Here is a 22,150-nt window from a genome sequence, read left to right on the forward strand (position 1 = left end):
CTGTCAAGTACAAAGCAGACCACACCACACGATAGCTTGGGAAGGCTCATTATTGACCCTTTACAGTGAAACTACCAGCCCTCAGTTATAAGCATCATATATCTTTTTTAAATGTCAGATGTCGGCTAATCGCAGAATAAACTTGGCACATTTTTGCATCAGTAAAAGCAATTTTAGTGTCACAGGCGAGTTACTGCCTTGAAGAATATTTGGATGTGTATGTTGTCATTTCTTTTCTTTATTGAATTCGACACAACTGTGTGCTTGTAAACAAAGTTACTTACAGAAATTATTCGATGTTGTACGCATGGGATTAAAGAAAAAGTTAATCACCCAGAAAGGGATTTGTTTCACAGCGTGGTCCCCATACCCGGCGGATTACGTTTATCGTAGCACACAGGAAGTGGGCGTAACCAGAACATGTGCTGTTGCCGTTGCCGTGGCAACAGTGCTTGTCTCCGCGGAAGTTTGTATGGACCAGTTTAGGTGTAGCAGTCAGCTTCACTTGGAAACAACTCTTAACAAAAGTTACCGGTGGAAATATGTGTGCTTCTCGTTTGAATATGCAGTTTGTGTTGAAAAAAAGACCTCACATTCTTTTTAAAACACGTTATTCAGCGTTTTAAATGCGAATTGTGAACTTTAGTTAGCTTAACGGAGCAGGAGCATAAGCTACACAATGTGGCCTCGGGGGGACAACAGCGACAGGACGTTTCTTTTCCCTTTGGTAAATAGTACTTGGGCAATACTTTCACCTCGAATGCTTAACTTAATTATCTTCTATTTAAATGTCAGGCCACTGGCTGAACTGTACTGTTTATTTCGATCATCATTCGCACAATTTAACGCTCAACATTTATCTTCTTCTTAAACACTGAAACAGGTCAACAGCTGCAAACTGCATCATGCTGTTGTCAAACCTTCAGTGCAAGAGAGGGCTGAAATGACGGTAAGTTTTAAGAACACGGTATTAGGTTTTCAGGTTGTAAGGGGAGGCAAATCTTAATTTCTCCAGCCATGACATACTCTACTGACTTTCACTGCCAGGAGAGACAGTAGGTAGATGTTGTTGATGTTGGCCACCCAAAAGGGCCCTGCGTAGGTCTAGTGTCATGTACACAACTATATTCTCAAGAATAGCAAGTGAGAATATTTGACCAAAACTTCTAAAATTTGAAAAGAAAAAAAAAATCATGTCTATCATCCTACAGACGGACTCACAAGATCTTGTAAAAGAAACACAAGGTAAGCATTAATCATAGAACTATTTTTATCATATATTTATGAATGGCTAATGAATGTAAAGACTCTCATCTTTTTCTTCTCCTTATTTCACTGCACCATATCCTCTGTAGAAAACACATTAAATTCTCACAACCAGAGAAGACTTGTCCCCATATCTCTGGTGCCATCACTTGCCTGTGACTCAACAGATTCCTCTGCACATAATCCGACGTATTCAGAGGCCAAGTCAAAGGCTGCACAAGAACCTTGGGACAAATCAAGGAGACCCATCCACAGTGCAGGAGCCAGTTACTACCATAATGCCTTAAACCTTCCCAGACAAGCAGGTAAACACAGCAACAATGCTTTTCAAATACCATGTAATTGAGATATAAGCTATATTGTAAAGAATCATATTTTGTTTATGTTTAACAATACACGTTTTATCAATGTCAGGTGGTTCTGGGAGATACAAGTACAGAGCAGTTCCAGCTTTTCCCTCCACTCAGTTGCCTTGTGACTATCAAGAGTCTAGTTTTCAAAGAGTTGACTTGGACAGGTATTTATGGCTCTTTAATTTTCTTTTTTTCATCAGATCAGACAGAATAAGTGTTCATGTCCCTGTCAGTGGGGTTTGAGGAAAAAAATGTATGAATTAAAATAGCAAATCCTATTGATATCCATACTTTGGAATATACTTGCTACCAAGGTTTGTTGGTATGATGAACTCAGTCTGGCTGTTACAGCACAATCATTTGTTTTTTGTATTTAATGACAGATACTTTGTTTTGCCACCAGGGAGCAGCAAAGTCCCTTAAAACCCTTACTCCTTTTTCTCCAAGGAGGTTGCTGAAAATTACTCACTTCTGCAGAAATAAATTAACCACTTTGAACAAAACAACATAAATTACTCTATGATTAATTTGCATGGATAATCAAATGTTATAAATATTTCTTAAGCCTTGAAAATGAAGTGCTGACCTTGTATCATCCATATGGAGCCTAATTTGAACTTAATGTGGTGCTAATATTTCAGGCGCAGTCTGGAGAAGTGCCCTCAGCTGGACAATATGAATGACCTCCAGTTCCTGAACCTTCAGCACAATCTAATCACAACCATCCAGTATATGTCCAGTTTGCAAAAGCTAGTTTTCCTGAACTTGTATGATAACCAGATTTCTGACATGACTGGAATTGAATTTTTGAGCTCTCTGAGGATCCTGATGCTGGGGAAAAACAGGTTTGTGGATTTATAAACAAATAAACTAGATACTTTTTTTTAAAAGCCTTTGTTAAAAAATCTAATTTATGAATTCCTATTAGTGGTAGTGGTTGTGTTTCACACATTTAGATTCTTGATTAATTTTAGAATCATTTCATAATAGTTTACAGAGTAGCGTTGCACCCTTGTTATTTCTGTTTCAGAATGCCTATGGAAACATGACCAAATCAGCTATTAATGACAGAGAAACATGACACTTTTGTCACTTATGTAAATTCTCTACTTGACTTTATGGAGAACATATGACACAGATTTAGTTTTTGATTGACATTTCTAAAGACTACAGCATTCTCCCTCACTTGTGATTTCAGTTAATTATTGGCACAGCACAATGAGTCATTGCACACTTCTGCATGCTCAGTCTCCTGAAGTCTATGTTTAGTATAAACCATTGTTTATGTGCTTGTTAGCCAGTGGTAGATCCACTTCCTTCCACTTGAAGCCTAACACAGGTTATCTATTCAATTTTATCTCACTTCTTACTTATCTGATTTCAGAATCTATAAGATATGCGGCCTGGAAAGCTTGTCTAAGCTTAACATCCTGGATTTGCATGACAATCAGGTACTTCTTCATTATTCTCCTAGCTAGAACAAGTTAGTGTTTAGTCTGCTGCGTTTTGGTGCCAATATTGTAACTGGAGATCACATTGGCGCAGTAGAGTGATGCAGAAGAAGACTGTCTCTCACACATCCATCACCGTTGCATAGTACAGCTTTGCTATCTGAGATACTGCTCTTTCACTGCAAGAGCCAAACAGGTATGACAGCAAGGGGCTTGGCTTGAAATCTAATGTGCTAGTCCTCATTTTAAAGCTATTTTTATTGGCATATAACATGAGCTTTTGGGGGCAGACAGTATGACAAAACCTTCAATTGTCTCAGTGTTTGAAACAGGAAGGTCATATCCTACATAATTTCTTTGTCTAATGGAATTTTTGCTAAGGATGAATGCAGGTGCTAGTCTCATTCTATACCTTATTTACTTGAGCTGTCAAGGACCTCAGCATTTGTTTTATTTCCCACCACTGTTAGAGAGTGTGGAGTAGAAAACCACCAGAGTCCACTAGCTCTTGTCAGGGGTCTACTCCCACACCCATATCCTTAGTGACCCTTACACAATTTATTCACCAGACGTAACTGTTTCAATGTTTTCAGCCCTGGAAAAAGTTTTGTGATATAGCCGATTATGAAGCGTTACGATTGATTTGTGTCTGGATCTGTTACTGGGGTTGTTTATTTAGCCTCCACAGTGGAGTGTAGCTCTCTGATATTAAAAGCCTGAGAAAACAAATGATGTAAGAAACACTGATGTCAGTGTTTCTTACATCAGTGAGGGTTTTAACAGCTCCTGGAGAAGGGAGATAAAATAGAAAGGCTTCCCTTGGTCAAATTAGTGTTTTGCCAGCATGCCGCCCACACCTCTCCTCAGAGAGTGACTCCAGAGCCCAGCTTAGACTCCCTCCCTCTCTGATGTTGGCTGCTCTTTGCATAAGAAGGCGTTTCAATTACTATTCAATGGCTTCTACAGTGTTGTGTGTTATTTTTTTTTCCTGTTGCCTCAGCGTCTAATTCTGTCCTCTTACTGTGTTTCCCATCAACATCTTTAATGTTGATTCAAACAGCTATGATAAAGCTTGATTGAATGAAAGAGGGAGTAAACTTTGGGCTCTTTTTGATTGTGATACTAGCACATTGCATTCAGAGGAAGCCATTTGTTTGGCAGACACTCACAGTGGAGCAGATGATGAACCTATCATTCCAACGAGCACAGGTTGCTTTTCACTCACTGACTTTAAAACCTCCTGTTTTGTAGGCTTAAATAACTTTTCAATCACATTCATTCACTGTTTCCCACTCCCACCAGAGACATGACCTCCCAGGTACAATGTGATTTGCTGCTTAGTGGTAACATAAGAGGATATAGTCAGTGAAGTCAGCAGAAGAGTTCATGGTGATGTTGAGGGTCATGGTTGTTCCGGCCAAATCAGTACATTAGTGTTGTTTCTCTCATGCTCTAGCAGGAAAGCTCACGTCTCTCTCATCCTTTTCTATCCTGTCTATGAAACAGGATGTGGCTTTTTGTCCAGTTTGTTGGTACTATTTAGGAGAATACAACACGACTCTCTCATAGTCTCAGTGTAAAAATGTTGGAGCTGCTATGTGACCTGACATTCGATGTGAATCTTCACAGAGGCAGAGGAGAAAGTCCTTCAGCATCAGTAAAATAAGGACAAAATTTTGCAGAGCAAGGGAGGCCGGTTGATCCCATGCCCGTGCTAGAAGGAATGAGTCTTATTAAGTGTGACTAGTCCTGTCATGAGCCATAACTACAGGACTCTAGGATACCATGTCACTGGAGCTGAGACATTCCAATAGAAGGAGGCTTCCGGCTTTGCTGTCACCTCATCATAACCAAACAGTAACACAAGGTCATCTGTGTTTGTGTTCACAGACAATAAAAGGCCATTAAGTTTAAGATGATGATGGCAGCAATGTGGAAAAGAGCATGCTTGAAGATGGGGCTAATTTCTCCTCTAGACAACAAGCCTCTAGTTCTTTGTTGACTGAGTGAGTGGTCTGCTTAGGGTCAACAATAAGACACTAGTGAAATATTTTCAAGAGTCTCAGATTTATGTGATTTTATTATGATTTGATTAAATAAACCAGCTTTAAAAAAAACCTGAAACACCTCATTCATACTTAAACACTTACAAATGAAGATGTCCATTACTATCCTCAGAGTATGTTAAGATGCTGTACAGTGCGGTATGACATATTATCTATACCTGAGATAATTTTACTCTCTGAGGATGCTTTCCTCTTTTTGGGCAATAGATGCATTTAGTATCTTCTTCACTGAGCAGGAGGCTGTTTTGCATCTTCACCAACAGGTGTTTTAATTTTTCCTATTTGATATAACCCCTGATCCCTTTGGTACCATTCTCCTGCTTGTGTAAGGTTATTACGTGTACACATTAAAGTACTTATAGCAGGCGTGAAAACACGCTGCTTTGAGAAGGCTTTTGAATGCAGGATGATGATCTTAATGTTTTGCAACCCTTGACGTTTTGATGGTTTTCTGGACGGACTCACTTAGTTTATCATTTCCCTCAACAAAGCTCACATATCTTGGTACTTTTGGAAAAGCAGAGTCAGCATGACACTTTTTTTGTAGCATCCAGTTTTGCTTTCAACGTAAATTACCATAAAACCACATGACAGATAACTTTGTGTTTGAATTTGCTAACTGGAAAAGGGTGGTCAAACACATTAAAAAAATGCAGAATTTAATTTAAAGTCTGTTTTAAGCAGACAGTAACTGAACCCTGTGCGTGAGGAGTTCTGATTCTCAATGGAAAGCAGCATGCTTATGTTGGATGAGATACAAGACGGCACATAAACAATTTGTTTTGGAAAGATAAGTCATTATACATGAATAAGTCCCCTCAGGTCAGTTCATTTTAATAAGAGAGGATCTGCACGCTCAGTAAATGGACCCCTAAGAGGAAGTGAAATTAAAATCTGTTTTGTTAGTGGGAATATATGCAGAAGTGTGTCTAGCATTCTTTACTTTATTTATCCCCATAGGTCAAAACTATTTGGATATTTGCACACCCGAAAAGAAGGAGTCCATGTTTTTCCAAGTATCTCAGTGAACTCTACAGAGAATATCTAATCCTCTTTAGCTAAAAGTAAGATAATACGTCTTTGATCCATCTTCTGTGGTTGGGAGGGGGGGATATATATTTTTATTTGACAAGTATGAGGCATCTTACCAGAAGTTTAAAGTCATAATGCCATTAAGATGGAAGGGGATTTTAGTCTGTGAGGGAGCTGAATAAATCCAAGTGATCCAAATGAGCCAAGTGTGAAGACCAGAGTACTTTTCATGTTCATATCTTATTTAAGTTGCTTTTTCTCAATGACACAGTAGCAAGATTCCTTTGGCTTTGAAATACAGTGGTCATTAAGTGTTGTATTTTGACAGAATCTTTGAACCTACACTGCCCCCTGAACTCTGTCCTCTATTTACAGTGTGTACCTCAGGGGGCAGACACATCACTCTCAGGGTAACAGCCAGCAGGAATTCCTCAGAACTATTTAAAGTGTGATAATGATGGGAACCCCTGAGTACCCTCCTCCAGACAGAGGAGGGGAAGAAAGTGGGTTTCATTCAGCCATTGACTGACCCTTATACTGTTTGTTGTTGTAGTGAGGTGAAAGCGGAGTCAGGGTTTGATGTGACTGAATTGATATTTGTCCTTTCTGATGTTTGAGGGACATGAGAGGAGTTCAGATGTCATCAGATGCAACATTTCTTTTTTTTTTCAATGTCTAGCTGTGTGCAGCCGGATGTAATTTTAGGTAAAATGTGGTCAAATGTGTGATTATCTTAAAGCATGTTTTGAATGTGCGAGTGAGCACTGAGTCTATACAGTTACGTGTGTTATACACTGCCCTGCTCCCCTCTGTGTTGTCTCTTTCAGTATGATTATCCAGATTGCTGTTTTGCATAGTTTTATATTATGCTCTCTCTTTGTCTCATTATCCTTTCATCCAGATCTCCAGGATAGAAAACTTATCTCACCTATGCGAGCTGCAAGTGTTGAATCTGTCAGGAAACAACATCTCCACAGTTGAAAATGTGCAGGGCCTGAACAGTCTGACTGAACTCAACCTGCGACACAACTGCATCTCTGTTTTGGTGAGGGGCCTCTTTTTCCTTTTTACCTTCAGCTTAATGTGATTTCTTCACTGCATGGTCACTATCCTGCTTCTTATTAAGAGAAAGAAACCAAACTTACACAGTGAACAGAACTTTAAAGTGGACTGCCTTTTCCCTTTTCCTGTCCTGGTTCCAGACTGTGAACACTGCAGCTGCTTCGTGGTATGTTATTACTAAAGACTGTCCTCAGCTGAGGTGATACATTCCTCAATTTGATGAAAGCTTAACACCCTCATTAACTGTTCCTCAAAAAGAAGCTGGTGATGTGCCTCATCTTTCATTGGACCAGGTCCTGACAGGGGTTTCTGATTCTGTTCTCATGGGATTGCTTTTAACATTTCTTACTGTCACCAAATAACAAGCAGAAAAGTACACCAATACACTCTCTTTTAGAAACTCTATGCTGAATCGTATCTCATTGGCGTTGCCCAGGGAGAGTTAGCTCATTACTCACAACCTACCGCCGACTTTGTGCTGCAGAAAAAGAGAAACTGGATATCCAAACATGCAAATTCACCTCCTTCGGTTTCTATAGTTTTAATCTGATAAACAGAACAGTGCATGCCAAAACAGGCCCCTTCATTTGTATGCAAATCCCCAAAGCCCTTTCCTGCTTCTTGGGGTAGAAAATACTGAAGCATTGTGTCATTTAAAAACCACATCCTGTCACTCATCGTGTCCTCTGCCTGCAAGTTTTGATCCTGAACCTCTTCCAGTTGTAATTACCGGATGTTATGTTGTTGTATTTAATACACAGGAGAGGAAAAATGTTACCCTTCAGCAGATTTTACACTCTCTGTCATTAGAGGTGTTGGCTGCCAAGTGCTTTTATCTGGCTCAGAGTAAATAACCATCCTTAGGGTGTCTAGGTTTTCCCTTTCAAAGTCTGGAAAGTGGGATTCTGATCTTTAATATAAGTAAACTTAGGCTTGTTTACGTTTGAAAACCTGCTGTTCATGCATTTATTTACAACATGTGCATGCTTTATTTTTTTATACATTTTGGGGGGATTGTTAAGGTTTGTCAACAAATTTTAAAACGGTAAGTATCTAAGTTGTATTAAGTAATTTTTTTTATTCATAGTTTTAGCGTAGGTCATTTGCACTCTATAAATGTTGTCATATGCATTTTAATTGTTGTGCAACACACTAAGTAATTTATCTAAAAACTAGGGATGACCATTGGCAAGGACCTCACGATACAATACTATCGTATCGCGACCCACAATACTTGGGTCACGATATGATAATATCACGATATCACAATATTATTATATATTGCAATGTTTTTTCACACCGTTAACTATTTGACTGAAAAGAACTTTTCTACTTTATTGTGTTTAAAATAATAGAAGTCTCATAAGTTTCATAAATACACTAAACTTGAAAACATAAAGTGTGTCAAGTTTGTCACTTAAACTATTGTGACATACAATTATGACACTACTGTTACAAAAAAGTTATTGGTTGGGAGACGTCGCCAGTTGGTGAAACTGATAAATGTCACTTGGTGTAACCAATGTTACTCACAAAAAAACGAATATTGCGCAAAACATGACTGATTATTATTTATCAGTCTACTACACTGAAAAAAACAAACTTAAAACAATTTTAAACTTACTGACCCAAGAATAAAGAGAAAAAAGATGTTTATGACATCAAAACCCACATCATCAAGTTTAGGAATAAAATATTTTGAGTATACTTTGAGATTATATTTATTATACAGTTAATGGGCAACACACTGTGGAGAAGCTCTTCAGCGCCATCTACCACAGTGGAGTTGCGGAAGACGTATTTTACTTCCACCTCACCTAAAATATGAATTTTTATTTTAACAAAAGTACCGATATCAAGAGTTGAAATATCAATATTTTATCACAGCTCAAAATATCACGATATATTGCTGTATTGATATTTTTTCACACCTCTACTAAGAACTGTAGTTAATAGAGGCTGTTTCATATACTCTTGCACTCAGGTGGGTCTTTCCATTGAGGAGTCCTGTAGCAGTAAGTGAGCCATTTTACATTTTTGGCAGCAGCAAAAGGATTTGTTTGGAAAAGCTCTGAAGTCAGCATAAGCACTGATAAAACAGACGGAGCAAAAAGGAATCACCCAGAGGCAGCAAGGCTTTGTGGATTAGCAGAGTTTTTCCAAAGGGCTGTTCTTCTTGTGGGGTCAGTAGTGAGCCAAATTGTTCGCTTGGCTCTGCAGTGATTAGTTAGATTATGTCTGTGTTTCTGTTGGTGTCACAGATTTATCATATCTCCTGAATACATATTTTACTTTATGCTACATATTCCTTGTTTTACCTCTTAATGCAACTAAATTTGCAACTGAGAACTTTTAAAGTAAACCTTTTGCCCTGTTGATGGGTAAACGATGTCCGTAAGCATAGTGCAAAAACAGCAGCAGTGAGCAGTTAGCGTCAGATTGCAGTCGACCCATGAAATGAACTGCATCTGAATTTCTGGCACACAATACCTGAAGCCAGATGTGTGCCAGCTAGGCTTACGCCTGAAGCTCCATCTTTTCAAAGACAAACCACAAAACACAGACAGCTTCTAATCCTTGACACCCCCTCAGCATCCACGTGTACTTGTGTGTTTATTTGGGCAGCTTTCATGCTCTTTGGTGCTGAGTTTTTTGCATGCAACAGAACCAGCAGTGATGAGAGGCAACTTTCAAGAAATGCCGCTGTCAGAGATTAGCATGAGTGTGAAAAATGGAGACACGCAAGCTGTCAGTAGTGGATGGGTGGAGACAGGACAGAGAGGTGAAGACGCAGGCACACCGAGCCACATAAGTACACAGATAAAATGCACACCCACACACAAATACACACATACATAAACACACACAGCAACAAAGCTGTAACTGATCTCCTGTCAGCCGATTGGTTCTGATCAATTGGGATTTTAGAAAAAGATCTCACATTGGTTGGCGATTGTTATGCTGCACACCAGCTCAGTGATGACATCATTGTGTCTGAGACAGGACTGCTATATTTAGTCTCAGACAGCGTGCAGTGGCTGCTGCTTCACCAGCATCCATAGACAGAGGCTGTGGGAGAGTGTAGGAGGGTCAGATTAAGCTAGCACTGGTTAGCATGACTTGCAGTTTTTTTGATAATAAAAAAATGTCTTCTACTCAGGTGCTGAGTAAAATGGTTGTAAAAATTCTAATTCACTTTCTGATATTGAACACAGTTCAGGTCTTTAGTTGTTATGTTCCACATGCTTTTGTCATAACTTTTTGATTTTTTCACTTCACATCAGAGATGACAAGCTGCATACTAACATGTTACCATTCGTGCACATGGTGATTTTATCTGAAATTGTAGAAGCTCAGGAGGAATAGTTGATATTATACATTTTAAAACAATGGGTTCCAGTGGAACAGTGGAGATTATGACGAAAAACATTGGTTTCTGCTACATTTATGCCCGTGTTGGACTACGGTGATGTTTTGTACATGCATGCCTCCTCTAATTGCTTACATTCTCTGGATACTGTGTATCATGGAGCTCTGATGGTCTTTGTCTGCACACAGACTAAATCACTGGCATATTCTTATTTTTAAATGCATTCTTGTTCTGCTTCCATCCTATCTACTGACCTACATCAGCACAGCATTTTATAATTTTCGGTCCCATGATCTTTTCTTATTGTCTGTTCCAAAAGTAAGAACTGAGCTTGGAAAAAAGCATTCAGGTTTGCAGCTCCACATACTTGGAATGAACTACAAAAAGACCTGAAACTACAAGATCTGGTGTCACTAGATACTTTTAAGACAATTTTTAGCAACTTGGAGGCAAACACATCTGGCTGCAGATGTTTTGACTGATGCACTTTATCTTTCTCCTGTGGGCAAACCATCCAAAATAAGCTGTCTAATTTGTCACTTCTCTTTCTTAATGTATTGAATTCCTGTTTTATGTGTTTGATGACTACATATGTTTGTATACAACTGTTGATTGTGCTGCTGTCTTGGCCAGGACACTCTAGTGAAAGAGATTTTTAATCTCAATGAGTTTATCCTGGTTAAATAAAGGTTAAATAGAAATAAAATAAAATAAACCCCAAGGTCCCGTAGTTGAGGAACTTTGAGATCACTATGCATAAAACAAAGCACTTATCTTATGTAAATGCAGTTGTATTGCCCATCAGATTAAAAAGGAGAAACTTTGCTACGAAACTTACGTTTGTTCGAGAGTAATACTTGAGTTATTACTGTAAGTCAGTGACATAAACACCAATACTGACAATGCTAAACACATTTCACGAGTGTTGTCTTTATTATGACAAATTCAACTTGACCTTGTAGATACAGATTTATACTCTCTTAATTTTAGGTTTGTCATTTTTCTAGTAGACACCCAAAAAAGAGGCCAGGTCTTAAAGGGTTAATGAAAATGTATCAGTAGCCTAGGTAAGCGGAGACAGGTACAATAATTCTTTTTTGTTGTTATTTGGAAGGTTTTGTTGCATCTTTATCTAGACCGAAGGTGTTTGGTCTCATACCATTGGAATCCTGTTTATTTCTCTACTAAATGGTCACCTTAAAACACAAAATGAAACATAATGAAAAGTCGTCTCTGCAAATGCCAAAGAGTTAACTCTGCTTTTGTTACTGAATAACCTCATTGCACCTGGGGGCACCAGAAGCTCAAAACATATAGATAGCAATGGCAGAATAAGCTGTTTGGCATTGGCAGAGGAGATTTGGCATATTTCCTTGAGTGCAACCCACATACTCTGCTCTGCTCTCATCCCACAAATGCACATTTCTTACCAGTGTGGAAATTTTTAAAGGGTAATTATATAACTGCGCTCTGAATTTCTAAGATAACCATGGGAGAAGGTTTCCGTGCATTAACTCCATAGAATCAACATCAAAAAGTGCTGCACATCCCTCACAAACACCAAAGCTCTCTGCAGTACTCCTGCTGATGTTGCCCCCTGTAGTACAGTGAGCAGTCAAGCAGTTGAAATAGATGAAACAAGAATGAGAGTGTGCACTATTTTTATCTGCTTGTGTGGACGGGGTGTGTGGGAATGATCAGACTCTGTGCTGCAGTGTTTTTCCCTTTTCTCTGCAGAGGAGCTAGCTCAGCCTTGGTGCTACCGTCTGATCTCTCCTTTGAATGAAAACTGGCATCAGTCTTGGAGGAGGCTGTGAGGCGAGGCGGTGGCTGCATGGGCGGACGCTGACGCAGCTCATTCAGACTGCTGCTGGGAGTGTCCTCTTTGCTTTTAGCATGTGAAGCCTCAGCCATCTGTGTGCACACTCACACACACACACTTAGCACAAAACTTGATTCATCCACACACTGCCACTGATGAGCTTAAGCAGTTGTTGGTGATATTGCTTACATCCCTGTGTATCATCTTCACCACACCAGCCGGCCAGCTGCTGCTCCTCACCCCACCCCCTCACTTAACTCTGCCTTGATTCTGATCCTCTTTGGAGAAGAAAAGATCTCGGTTCCATTCAGTTTTTGTAGAATTAACCCTGGCTTGTGTTCCTCCTTGGCGATGTGTTCTCGCTGCTCAGAGTGGATGTATATGTGTGAGTTAGCTTCCTGCAGCAGGGGATCTCTGCATTAGCGCAGCCACAAGCTCTCTCCCCTCCCCCTTTTCTCTCTGTCCTTCTCTCCTGCCCCTCCTCTCCATGTGCAGACGAGGCAGCATGCTGTAAATGTGTGTGTGTGTGCATGCGCAGGGTGGATGGGGATGCTGTATGCTGGAGCCGGGAGCTGCAAGGTGACTGAGGGAATGGAGAGGGATACAGTGCTCTGACAGCAATGACGATGCAGTGCTGTCTTCCCGAACACCTTCTCCTCTTCACATCCTTCCATCTCTCTCTCTTCCCTCCTTCTCTTTTCAGACTGAGGTGGACCGCCTGCCCTGCTTGCAGCGACTCTTTCTCAGCTGCAACAACATCACCAGGTAAGAGCTCATACTGCTTAACTCCCTCCTCCCCACAGGGCATGGACATGGATAGTGGCAGGACAGTTCCATGTCCACTCCCTTGGCTCTCGTCAGGGGTTTGGCCAACAAGCTGCAGGCTGAATACCCACCAACATGCTCAGCCACTGACTCACACACAGACACAGGTTGGCTGTGGTGGCTGATTTCCATAACCTAGAAAAGCACAAATGGGATGCATCCTTTATTGAAGTAATTAGCATGCTGTTACCTAAGAGATGGGTGTGCCGATACTTTAAAATTAATCATATTACAAAGAAGCAGGCTGGATGAAAGTGTACCTCCTTATTAAACTGATGCCAGATTTAAAGGTTGAATAAACAGGGAGCAGCATTGCCAGGTGATAGAGTGTAGGATGAATGACTTTTTCCAGAATCAATTGTGTCTTTTTTCATGCTTCTCCCTCTCTGAGTCAGCAATCAAGAGTCCATAGAGTTAGCTACCTACAGCTGCACACAGTCCTTTACAATTCTTTGTGTCCGCCTGGAGGAGGGGCCTGTGTGTGGGATACAGGGTGGTCCAGTGTTCATTAGCCTGCTTAACAGTCACCTTGTGATGTGATTGATCTGACCTGACATCTCAAGCCAGCTCTGTTGTTCTAGTGTCTGTGTGACTCTGTGTCCCACACACTGACACACAGAATCATGTCAAAAGAGTGGGCAAGAAAGAATCAGTCTTTATTCCTAAACTCTTCATGACACTATGCGTGATGCTGCTTCAGAGCTACTTTTATGGCTTTCTTGTAAGACTATTTTAGAATTGAGAAACTTCTTTGACCATCTCCATAACTGAATGGGGTGTGCCTACCTTTGGAAACTGTTAAGTGCTAATAGGAGAGCTGTTGTGGTCTGTTGCTAGGTAGAGAGACAGAACACACTTGCCTTGAGGTGCAGTGAGATGGCACAGTTTTTGGAGATATAAAAAAAGAAACCTTAGTCATTCTCTGAAACATTTTTTGGATTATTTTAAAACTGTTTTTTATTTTATCATACTCTGATGGAATAATGTCCCTTTGATCAATTTAAACTTAATGTAACTTTTGTGTGAATTTTGGTTGTAAATGGACCTTGAGTGTCCAGAGAGGCGCTTTAAAAAAAAATGTATTGTTGTTATTATTATTATTATTATTATCATTATTATTATTATTATTATCATTATTATTATTATTATTATTAAAACTAAAGCAGGACAGAGCTAATGGTGGAGGGGTTGAAAAAGAAACACATTAAGGTCGCACAGTTTGAAAACACCATTGGCCTTTCTCAGCTGTTAAACATATTTTTTTCATTCATTCCATTTGGGCCATTTTGACTTTTCATTACTGCAACTGAGCTGTTTCATCAGAGTAACTATCCCCACTGGGGTTTTTAAAGGATTACCAGAGCAACAATTATGCAGAATTTATGAGGTGCTCTGTAGCACCATTGACATTCTTTCAATTGTCCCTCATAATCATTGTAAAATACAGCTGTTTAATTATTTGTAGAGTCTACTGTGACTCTATAACAAGTATTGGCATATACACAAAGTTTCATGATGTGAACTGGTGTCCTCATCACATGTTCACATCAAGGTGAACCAGGAGAAAATATTACACATCTATAAAAACAATAATTTCTTCAAATTAGCACTGTTTCATGTCAGCTATTAATACATCCTTAGTTGTGACATTTTGTATGCACCACTAGTGTTTACTTTAATAGAACACTAGAGGTTTATTCTTTGACCTTAATTTGCATTCAAAATAAACCCTCTGGCAGGGATCAGGCACAGGGCTGTGTAGGAGGCTCATAAGCAGTTCCAGGCAAATGAATCATCAAGGTTATTATCACAAATTATTAATGATAGACCCCTACTGCCTTACATAACATACATAACTGTGCTCTTTATGTCTCCCTTTGCCACATGGTGAAATCAACAGAGTAACCATTTTTCCTCTCATCTCTGCCCCTCGAGTCATATCAGGCCGCCAGTTTCCCTGTATATTTACCCTCTTAACTGTTGTGTATCTTTTTCTATCCCCACATTTCGTGAATGACTCAGTCTCCACAGTGTCAAGTTAGGTCACCCAGCATCTAATGCTATAAAACATTCATTGCACATTTTTCTTTAGAAAACAATAGAGTATTGCTGTAAATGGATTTCACTCACTTTGTTCCTCTCTGTGTCTAGTTTTAATCAGCTAGCCTGCCTTGGAGAGTCACGCACCCTTTCTGAGCTCACCCTGGATGGGAATCCTGTAGCCCTGGAGACATGGTACAAGCAGGCCGTCCTGCGCTGTGTGCTTCATCTGAGACAGCTGGACATGAAGCGCATCACAGTAAGACCAAACTGTTTACCTCTGGGTGGGTTTACTAGAGGGAAAAACTGGCCAATCCTGCACATAATGTCTGATACTCAGAGCTTTATTTTTATTAAGTTTAATGTCTTTTTTAGATATACTTTTATTATCACTGCACAGAGAGGAGAGTTATTTGTTTGATCATAATTAGAGAACATCATATGGCTGTTATCATGCTATATTTCTCCTTCAGCATGTTAGATAGCAAAGGCGATGTCTCATGTCAATTTTTTTCAGAATCAGAATCATTCATTCATTTTCTGAACCACTTATCCTGTTAGGGTCGCATGTGGCTGGAGCCTATCCTACACCCTGGACTGGTCGCCAGTCAATCACAGGGCTGACACATAGAGACAGACAACTTTTCATGCACACACTCACACCTACGGGCAATTTGGAGTGATCAATTAACCTGATGAGCATTTTTTTGGACTGCGGGAGAAGCCGGAGTACCTGGAGAGAACCCACACATGCACGGGGAGAACATGCAAACTCCTCACAAGGCCCTCCGGCCAAGCTGGGAATCGAACCAGTGACCTTTTTGCGGTGAGGCTACAGCACTAATTGTTGCGCTACCATGCAGCCCTGAATCAGAATCAGAAATAGTTTATCAATCTGGAGGAGGGGGGGATTTGGTATTATCATAGACTGTATAAAACATGGACGTAGCATCCACGACGTCACCCGTCTGTTCCTGAAACCGTGAAATGAAGCAGGTCTGCGGACGCAGCCACATTTGCTTTGACGCCGGTTGTGAGTTTTTTCTTCGAACAGCTACAGGGCACCCACCAGTCACGTGACCTGAGCTGTGTCTCTGATTGGACAATCAAACGATCCTTATAACTTCTAAACCACCGAGTTAGAAAAAAATTCACTCACAGTACAATGAATGCCGATAGTGAAATCAGCATTTTAGACCCAAGCCATTTTTCAAACCAGGCTGTAAATATATTTTTTAATGCCGTAAAAGTCTGTTTTTATGGCTGGGTGTGTACGTGACTTCCGGTCTTTCTGCAGCCAGCATCAAGCAGATTCTCTACGAACAGCAACTTCTGCATTTGCTTCATTTTTACTAACCGGAAGTTGCCCCTTGGGTATTACCGTTGGTCTTCACATAATACAGCCGCTCGAAAATAAGATGTAAAAGGGTCATAAAATAAGTGGTAGGCATACCACAAAATAAGCAATAAAGTATCAGTAAGTACAAAAATAAGCGATAAGTACTAAACCAGATAAAAACTGTTAACATGCAGACTTAAGACAAGACAAGATGATCCATATTTAACAGATATTTCACTTGGTGAACCATATTAAACAGACTTAATGCAATATATTATAAATAGAAATTGCAATTAGTAAACTGTAATAAACAGAATGATGCACTTTGTGTACAGAATTTAAACAAATATTGCACTTAGAAAACTGTGTTTGGCAGATAAACTCACAACTATAGACCATTTTCTTCCATCCCTGTGAAGTATAGTAGGCCAGTGGCTCACATACATGTTGATTCTTGAAGATGACTTGACATAAAAAGAATTTCCTTTACAGATCATACAAGGGCATGATGAACACACACACATAATTTTGTCTTGTACACACTTTCAGTGGTGTAGCTCCAAGTTCATCCTGCTGCTAACCGGACTCGTCTTTGTTCTCTGGAATTTGCTCAGCGTTCATCTTTCATGGTTGTGTATTGTATTCAACAATGCACCAGTGATTACACTTTGAGTAGGAGAATTTATAACAGTCCTAGCGTAAATACAGACTCACAAAACGAATAGTGTGCTGCTGTAGAATAAACACGTAGTTATATGTTAATATAACATGCCAGCACAGTGCTGCAGTAGACTATCAGCATGCTTTTAGAGGCTGTCAAGCAGGGGAGCATCCAGGTCTGAGCTTGTACTTTCAGGGACTCTATGAGTCCACACTCCATGCCCCCAGAACATACACCACTGATAAAAAAATCTCACATTTAACCCATTTTCATGTTTTTACATGAAATTTAGAGTTTATGCTCCTCAACAGGTTTGGTGAGTTCATATCTGATATCTATCTATCTACCACTCATAGCTGCCATATCTGAACATGAAGCTAATGTTTTATGAGCAGAAAGTTTACTTTCAGCAGTACAAAGTTTTGATTGGATTAAAGCTGTGTCAGTCTAGGACTAACGTTTCCATTTATTCAACAGTGTCATGATGTAGCTTGGGGCAGACTTCTTAGCAGTCACTGAAGATATATATTCTCCCCTTTTAGTGATCTGGAAAACTTGCCCTCAGTGCTCTGTGCTGTCAGTAGACGTGAGATCAGATTATGTGAGATAACATCTATGCTTGGCACGTTGTCCATTGGCAGATTGTCCATTATCTATGAATGAGAGGAGAGTTAATACTGCAAATGAGAAGATAGAGTGCTACTGAGCTTCTGTGCCAGAACTTGGAGTTTTGGATTATTTCACGTGTTCAAAAAGGAACAATTAGACTCATGGGTAGAAAAACAGAGAGGGTTTGTCTCTTTCCTAGAAATGAAGGCCAATTAGTGGTCATTATCTTAAAAATATAAGCATGATACTTTTGTATAGCATGCTGAAATGAAAAATGAGCTTCTTCACCAAAGACAACTGAATGTTTTTGGTCTTCTGATGCACTTGTTTTGATTATGAATGTGTTTATTATTTTTAATGTAGTAAATACTAAGTTTGATTGAAGCCACTGCAGACAAATAGTTGCTGTAATGGATTGTGTGAAGGCTTGTAACAAAGACATTATATGCTGAAGAATAGCATCCTCTGCATTCAATGAGATATTGATTCGTTTCACCCCACAGCCCACACACTTTGGTCATTTGTCCCATTCAGAGTTTTTCCTCTCACAAAAAAGCTTTATAGTGATTACATACAGACCTGACATCTTAATGTGTCTCTGTTCGCTGACATCAGTGCCTTAACTCCAGCGAGGCATTTCGCCTCTATTGATCAGACTGAACTATCGACTGTGCTAGTTCGTCACAGGCAGCTAAAGATTCCCAGCTCTCAACTGCCACGCTCAGATTGTGTTGGCAGCATTGCATTCTGGGAGTTTTGGCTTTCCCCAACAGCTGGGCACTGTTGATCCGAGACTGAAAATCAGACAGATAATCCTGTGATGCAGTCGGCTGGTGTGAGAATCTCTCCCATCCTCCACAGTGGTCCACTTCTGGTGTAGAGGACAGTCTCCCTGGCGGCATCTTTTGTGGTTCCCCCTCTCTCTTGAATAATTTAAAACTCATGAATGGAGCGACAGTCTGATTGCACAAGCTTTCTGTTTCAGGACGAGGATCGGCGCATGGCTGGTGTACAGGCTCGAAAAGAGGAGGAGAAGAAGAAGGAGAGTCACAAGCAGACAATTCATAAGGTACTATTCAGTTTGATTGGTTTTATTTTCGTCTGCAGATTTAGGGTTTGAATATGAAGCAAATACACGTGACGGCCTGCATCTCTGAGAGTAGATTAACTTGTGTCCCATGAATACACTAAAGCCTTCTTCATACGATTTATGTTTTGTCAGTTATTCTAGGTGATGGGAAGATACTGATTTGCAAAGGTTTTACTGCCTGAATGTTCTTCTGTATCTTATCCAGTGAACTTCAAAGAGCATGTAACAGACCATTATAATTGTGTTTTCCACATCTAATATTGAGGGTTAGTGGGGACTTTTTAATGTATTCCTCTAACTTTTCCTATCTTCTGATGACTTTTACATTTATTCTTTTCTATATGCTTATTTCATAAGTCTCTGTAGGTATGTATTTTGTCATTAGAGGAGTAGAGAAGGACTTAACTTATTAAATAAAAACAAACACATAATTATGACAAAACAAACAGTATGAGGTGGGTTAAATTGCCCAGAGTGGTATTGTATTTAAAACTGAGATTATTCCTTTTATTTGTCAAAGATATTGTACCTTGCAGATGCATATTTTCCTCAGCGTCTGTGTGTTTGCTCGTGTGCTCCTGCTGTGTCTGCGCTGCAGTGGTTACCCTTGTTGAGAGACAGTCTCTGTGCCACACACATTGTCTCAGTAACCTGACTCCTGCTAATCCCCAGTGCTGTATATTGAATGCCACAGCCAAGAGTTCGTAAGGGCGAAGGATTCACTATGAATTGATACTGACTCAGCCCTGCATCAGGGAGTGGCACATTCCAAAGCTGAGTATATCGAAACTGCAGCTCGGCCAGGACAAAATACGTGAAAGAGAGCAGTGCAGCAGAAACCTTCTCCGTTGCAGGGGAGTGATGCTGCTGCTGTAAAAGCAAACTGCAGGCACATCAAAATGTTGCAGGCAATACTAAAGCAGTACCTCTGACCAACACACACAGCTTCGCCTCAGTGTTTAATGTAAATGCCTGCAGCAAGTTAGAAACTTTAGGACACACACCTCAGAGAGAAACAGGAATGCAGTGGTATTAGTTCTCCTGCAGTTATAAGATGTCTGTGTACAGGTCTCTGTGTGCTACTCAAGAGAGCTGTCATATGAAACCGTCTCTGCCCTGTGTGTGTGTGTGTCCATGCGTGTTGTTATCATCCAGGAGAAGCGGCGTCTGGCAATCCGTAATGCAGCACAGCAGTGGGAGGGGGTCAGGGCCTGCCTGGAGCTGCCACCAACAAATGGTGCTAAAGAGGAAGCCAGTCCGGAGAACAGCCCCGCCCACTGCCCCACCCAGACCAATGGCCTCGGACAGGAGCCATCTCCTGAAGAGCCCAGGTACTCTAAACATCAGCAGAAAACTGGGACACATGGTTCATGTATTAATGCTAAATGAGGTCACTGGATGGAAAGATAAGAGGTGTTTATGCAATTTAGTTCTGCTAAATTTATGGTTTAATTACAGAACACACACTGTTTTTGCACATATCTCGGTCTTTAGTCTAATTCCCTCTAGGGATCATCAGATATTTACCCAGAAGTAGTGGGTTGAGATTTGTTTTTCTAGTGAGATGTCTCAAAAGCAGTTTGACGAGGCACAGATTACACTGCTTTCCTCAGGGTACGTTTTAATTACTTTAGTGGTAGTCACATGTTCTTCATGATTAGTGCTGAACAGACATCATATTATCTATCATAACTTCAGTTTTTGGAGTTAATATTTTTCTTCAAATATCTTTATTGTCCACTTGTGTGAACAATGTATGTCTTACATAGACACCAAAGAATATGATGATGAGGAACGCAGGTTATACTGGTTTTGGATTGATAAAGGTTAAAAAAGACAAACAGCCGTGAAGGATTTTTAATCTAACAGTTTGAACAACACCAAGTCCATGGCACTCGTTGGTATTAAACATCTGAATTTGACTTGGGGTGAATGCTGTCTAACAGGAAAATAAAAATCCAGTCCAGATTTAGCAACAAAACAAAATAAGGGCGATGATGTTTCAGCTGCTGCTATTTTTGTCTCGAAAGACAAAAATATCAAAGAAAGGAAGTCGTGTTGCTTTGAAATGTTCATAATAAGAGGAGAGAGGGATGCAAGCATCAGAGAGAGATAAGTATGTGCTCTAATTTTTCATCTGTGTGTGTAGTACATGATGTGGTTTTCTAAAATCCTTTAACCAGTTGCTGTTATTGGACAATAGATTGTCAGTAATTTTCTTCTTCTATTTGGGGGTTCAGCTGATTTAAAAAAAGGTGTTTATTTTAGTTTCAAAATCAAACTTGATTTATTCCAGGAGAGCTATTTAGCTTCACTGTCTGAAATGAAAAAATGACTTTGAGAACTTATCTACACTGAAATAATAATTTGAAACACCTTTCCAGACACAAGTTTATAGGTAAGGAAGAAGACAGATTTAATAAAAGAGTTTAGATATCCGTTTTCTCTGGGGGAGGAAAGATGTTTCTTTCCTGACCTCACCAAAAGAGAATCCAGACTGGAGAATGTGACCCAGATGATTTCTGAGTCATTTGGCTTTGTAGACCATCTGTTTTTTTTCCAGAGGGGGCTCAGGTCTGTCAGGTGGACTCCCATGATTGTGGTGTAGACATTAACAATGTAATCAAGAGTGTTCCCGTCCTTTTCAGACAACCCATTAATGTCCTCCTTTATGTCTGTCTTTCAAGGGCTGCTTCTCTTCATCCTAGAGGACCGAAAAGATTAGTGTTAGGTCTTTCTTTTTTTGACATATTTTTTCTAAAATTTGTTCTTTCTTTCTCTTTCTGTGTATTTTTTTTTTACCAGACGGGTGAGCCCAGGTTCAGGACCAGAGCGACCATCAGGGGGAACTGAGATCAGGTTCCGCACCAACAGCCGTCCAAACAGCCCCCGAGACCCAAAGTAAGGGAAAAATGTGTGTTTGTTCGTTGTATTCACTCATTTTATTTGAGCAAGAGCATGTGCCCTGAGTCCTTGGACTCAATGTTAAAAACAATAATTATCTTAATGATACATTTCATTTTGTTCAGAGAAGCAAAATGTTTAAACAAAGGTCAAAAGCAGCTTGATCAGCAATCACAAGCAGATCTGAAAAAGTGTGTTTCTAGGCAGTGATTTGGACAGTGACTGGTCAGTACAGTCTCAGATGTGTTTTGCTGAGGTGT

General features: G+C 40.0%; 1 protein-coding gene across 2 annotated transcripts in view; it reads left to right on the forward strand.

The window, feature by feature from the left end:
* The first annotated feature begins 442 nt into the window (after window positions 1-442).
* The window catches only part of lrrc49 (leucine rich repeat containing 49), a 39,323-nt gene continuing 17,615 nt past the window's right edge, over window positions 443-22,150 (forward strand). The window contains exons 1-13 of one of the 2 annotated variants that reach the window (XM_074666470.1): window positions 443-727; window positions 884-949; window positions 1,212-1,245; window positions 1,356-1,571; window positions 1,681-1,783; window positions 2,261-2,464; window positions 3,004-3,070; window positions 7,070-7,213; window positions 13,126-13,187; window positions 15,399-15,546; window positions 18,882-18,965; window positions 20,142-20,317; window positions 21,792-21,887. In XM_074666470.1, coding sequence (XP_074522571.1) covers window positions 680-727; window positions 884-949; window positions 1,212-1,245; window positions 1,356-1,571; window positions 1,681-1,783; window positions 2,261-2,464; window positions 3,004-3,070; window positions 7,070-7,213; window positions 13,126-13,187; window positions 15,399-15,546; window positions 18,882-18,965; window positions 20,142-20,317; window positions 21,792-21,887 — 1,448 coding nt within the window. In that variant the 5' untranslated portion in view covers window positions 443-679. The remainder of the gene's footprint in view (window positions 728-883; window positions 950-1,211; window positions 1,246-1,355; window positions 1,572-1,680; window positions 1,784-2,260; window positions 2,465-3,003; window positions 3,071-7,069; window positions 7,214-13,125; window positions 13,188-15,398; window positions 15,547-18,881; window positions 18,966-20,141; window positions 20,318-21,791; window positions 21,888-22,150) is intronic. The other variant, XM_074666471.1, reaches the window with a different exon arrangement.

This window comes from Halichoeres trimaculatus, unplaced genomic scaffold (assembly GCF_033239565.1).
Source record: "Halichoeres trimaculatus isolate MK-OKI-2021-1 unplaced genomic scaffold, fHalTri1.1 fHalTri1_scaffold_3, whole genome shotgun sequence".
Lineage (NCBI taxonomy): Eukaryota > Metazoa > Chordata > Actinopteri > Labriformes > Labridae > Halichoeres > Halichoeres trimaculatus.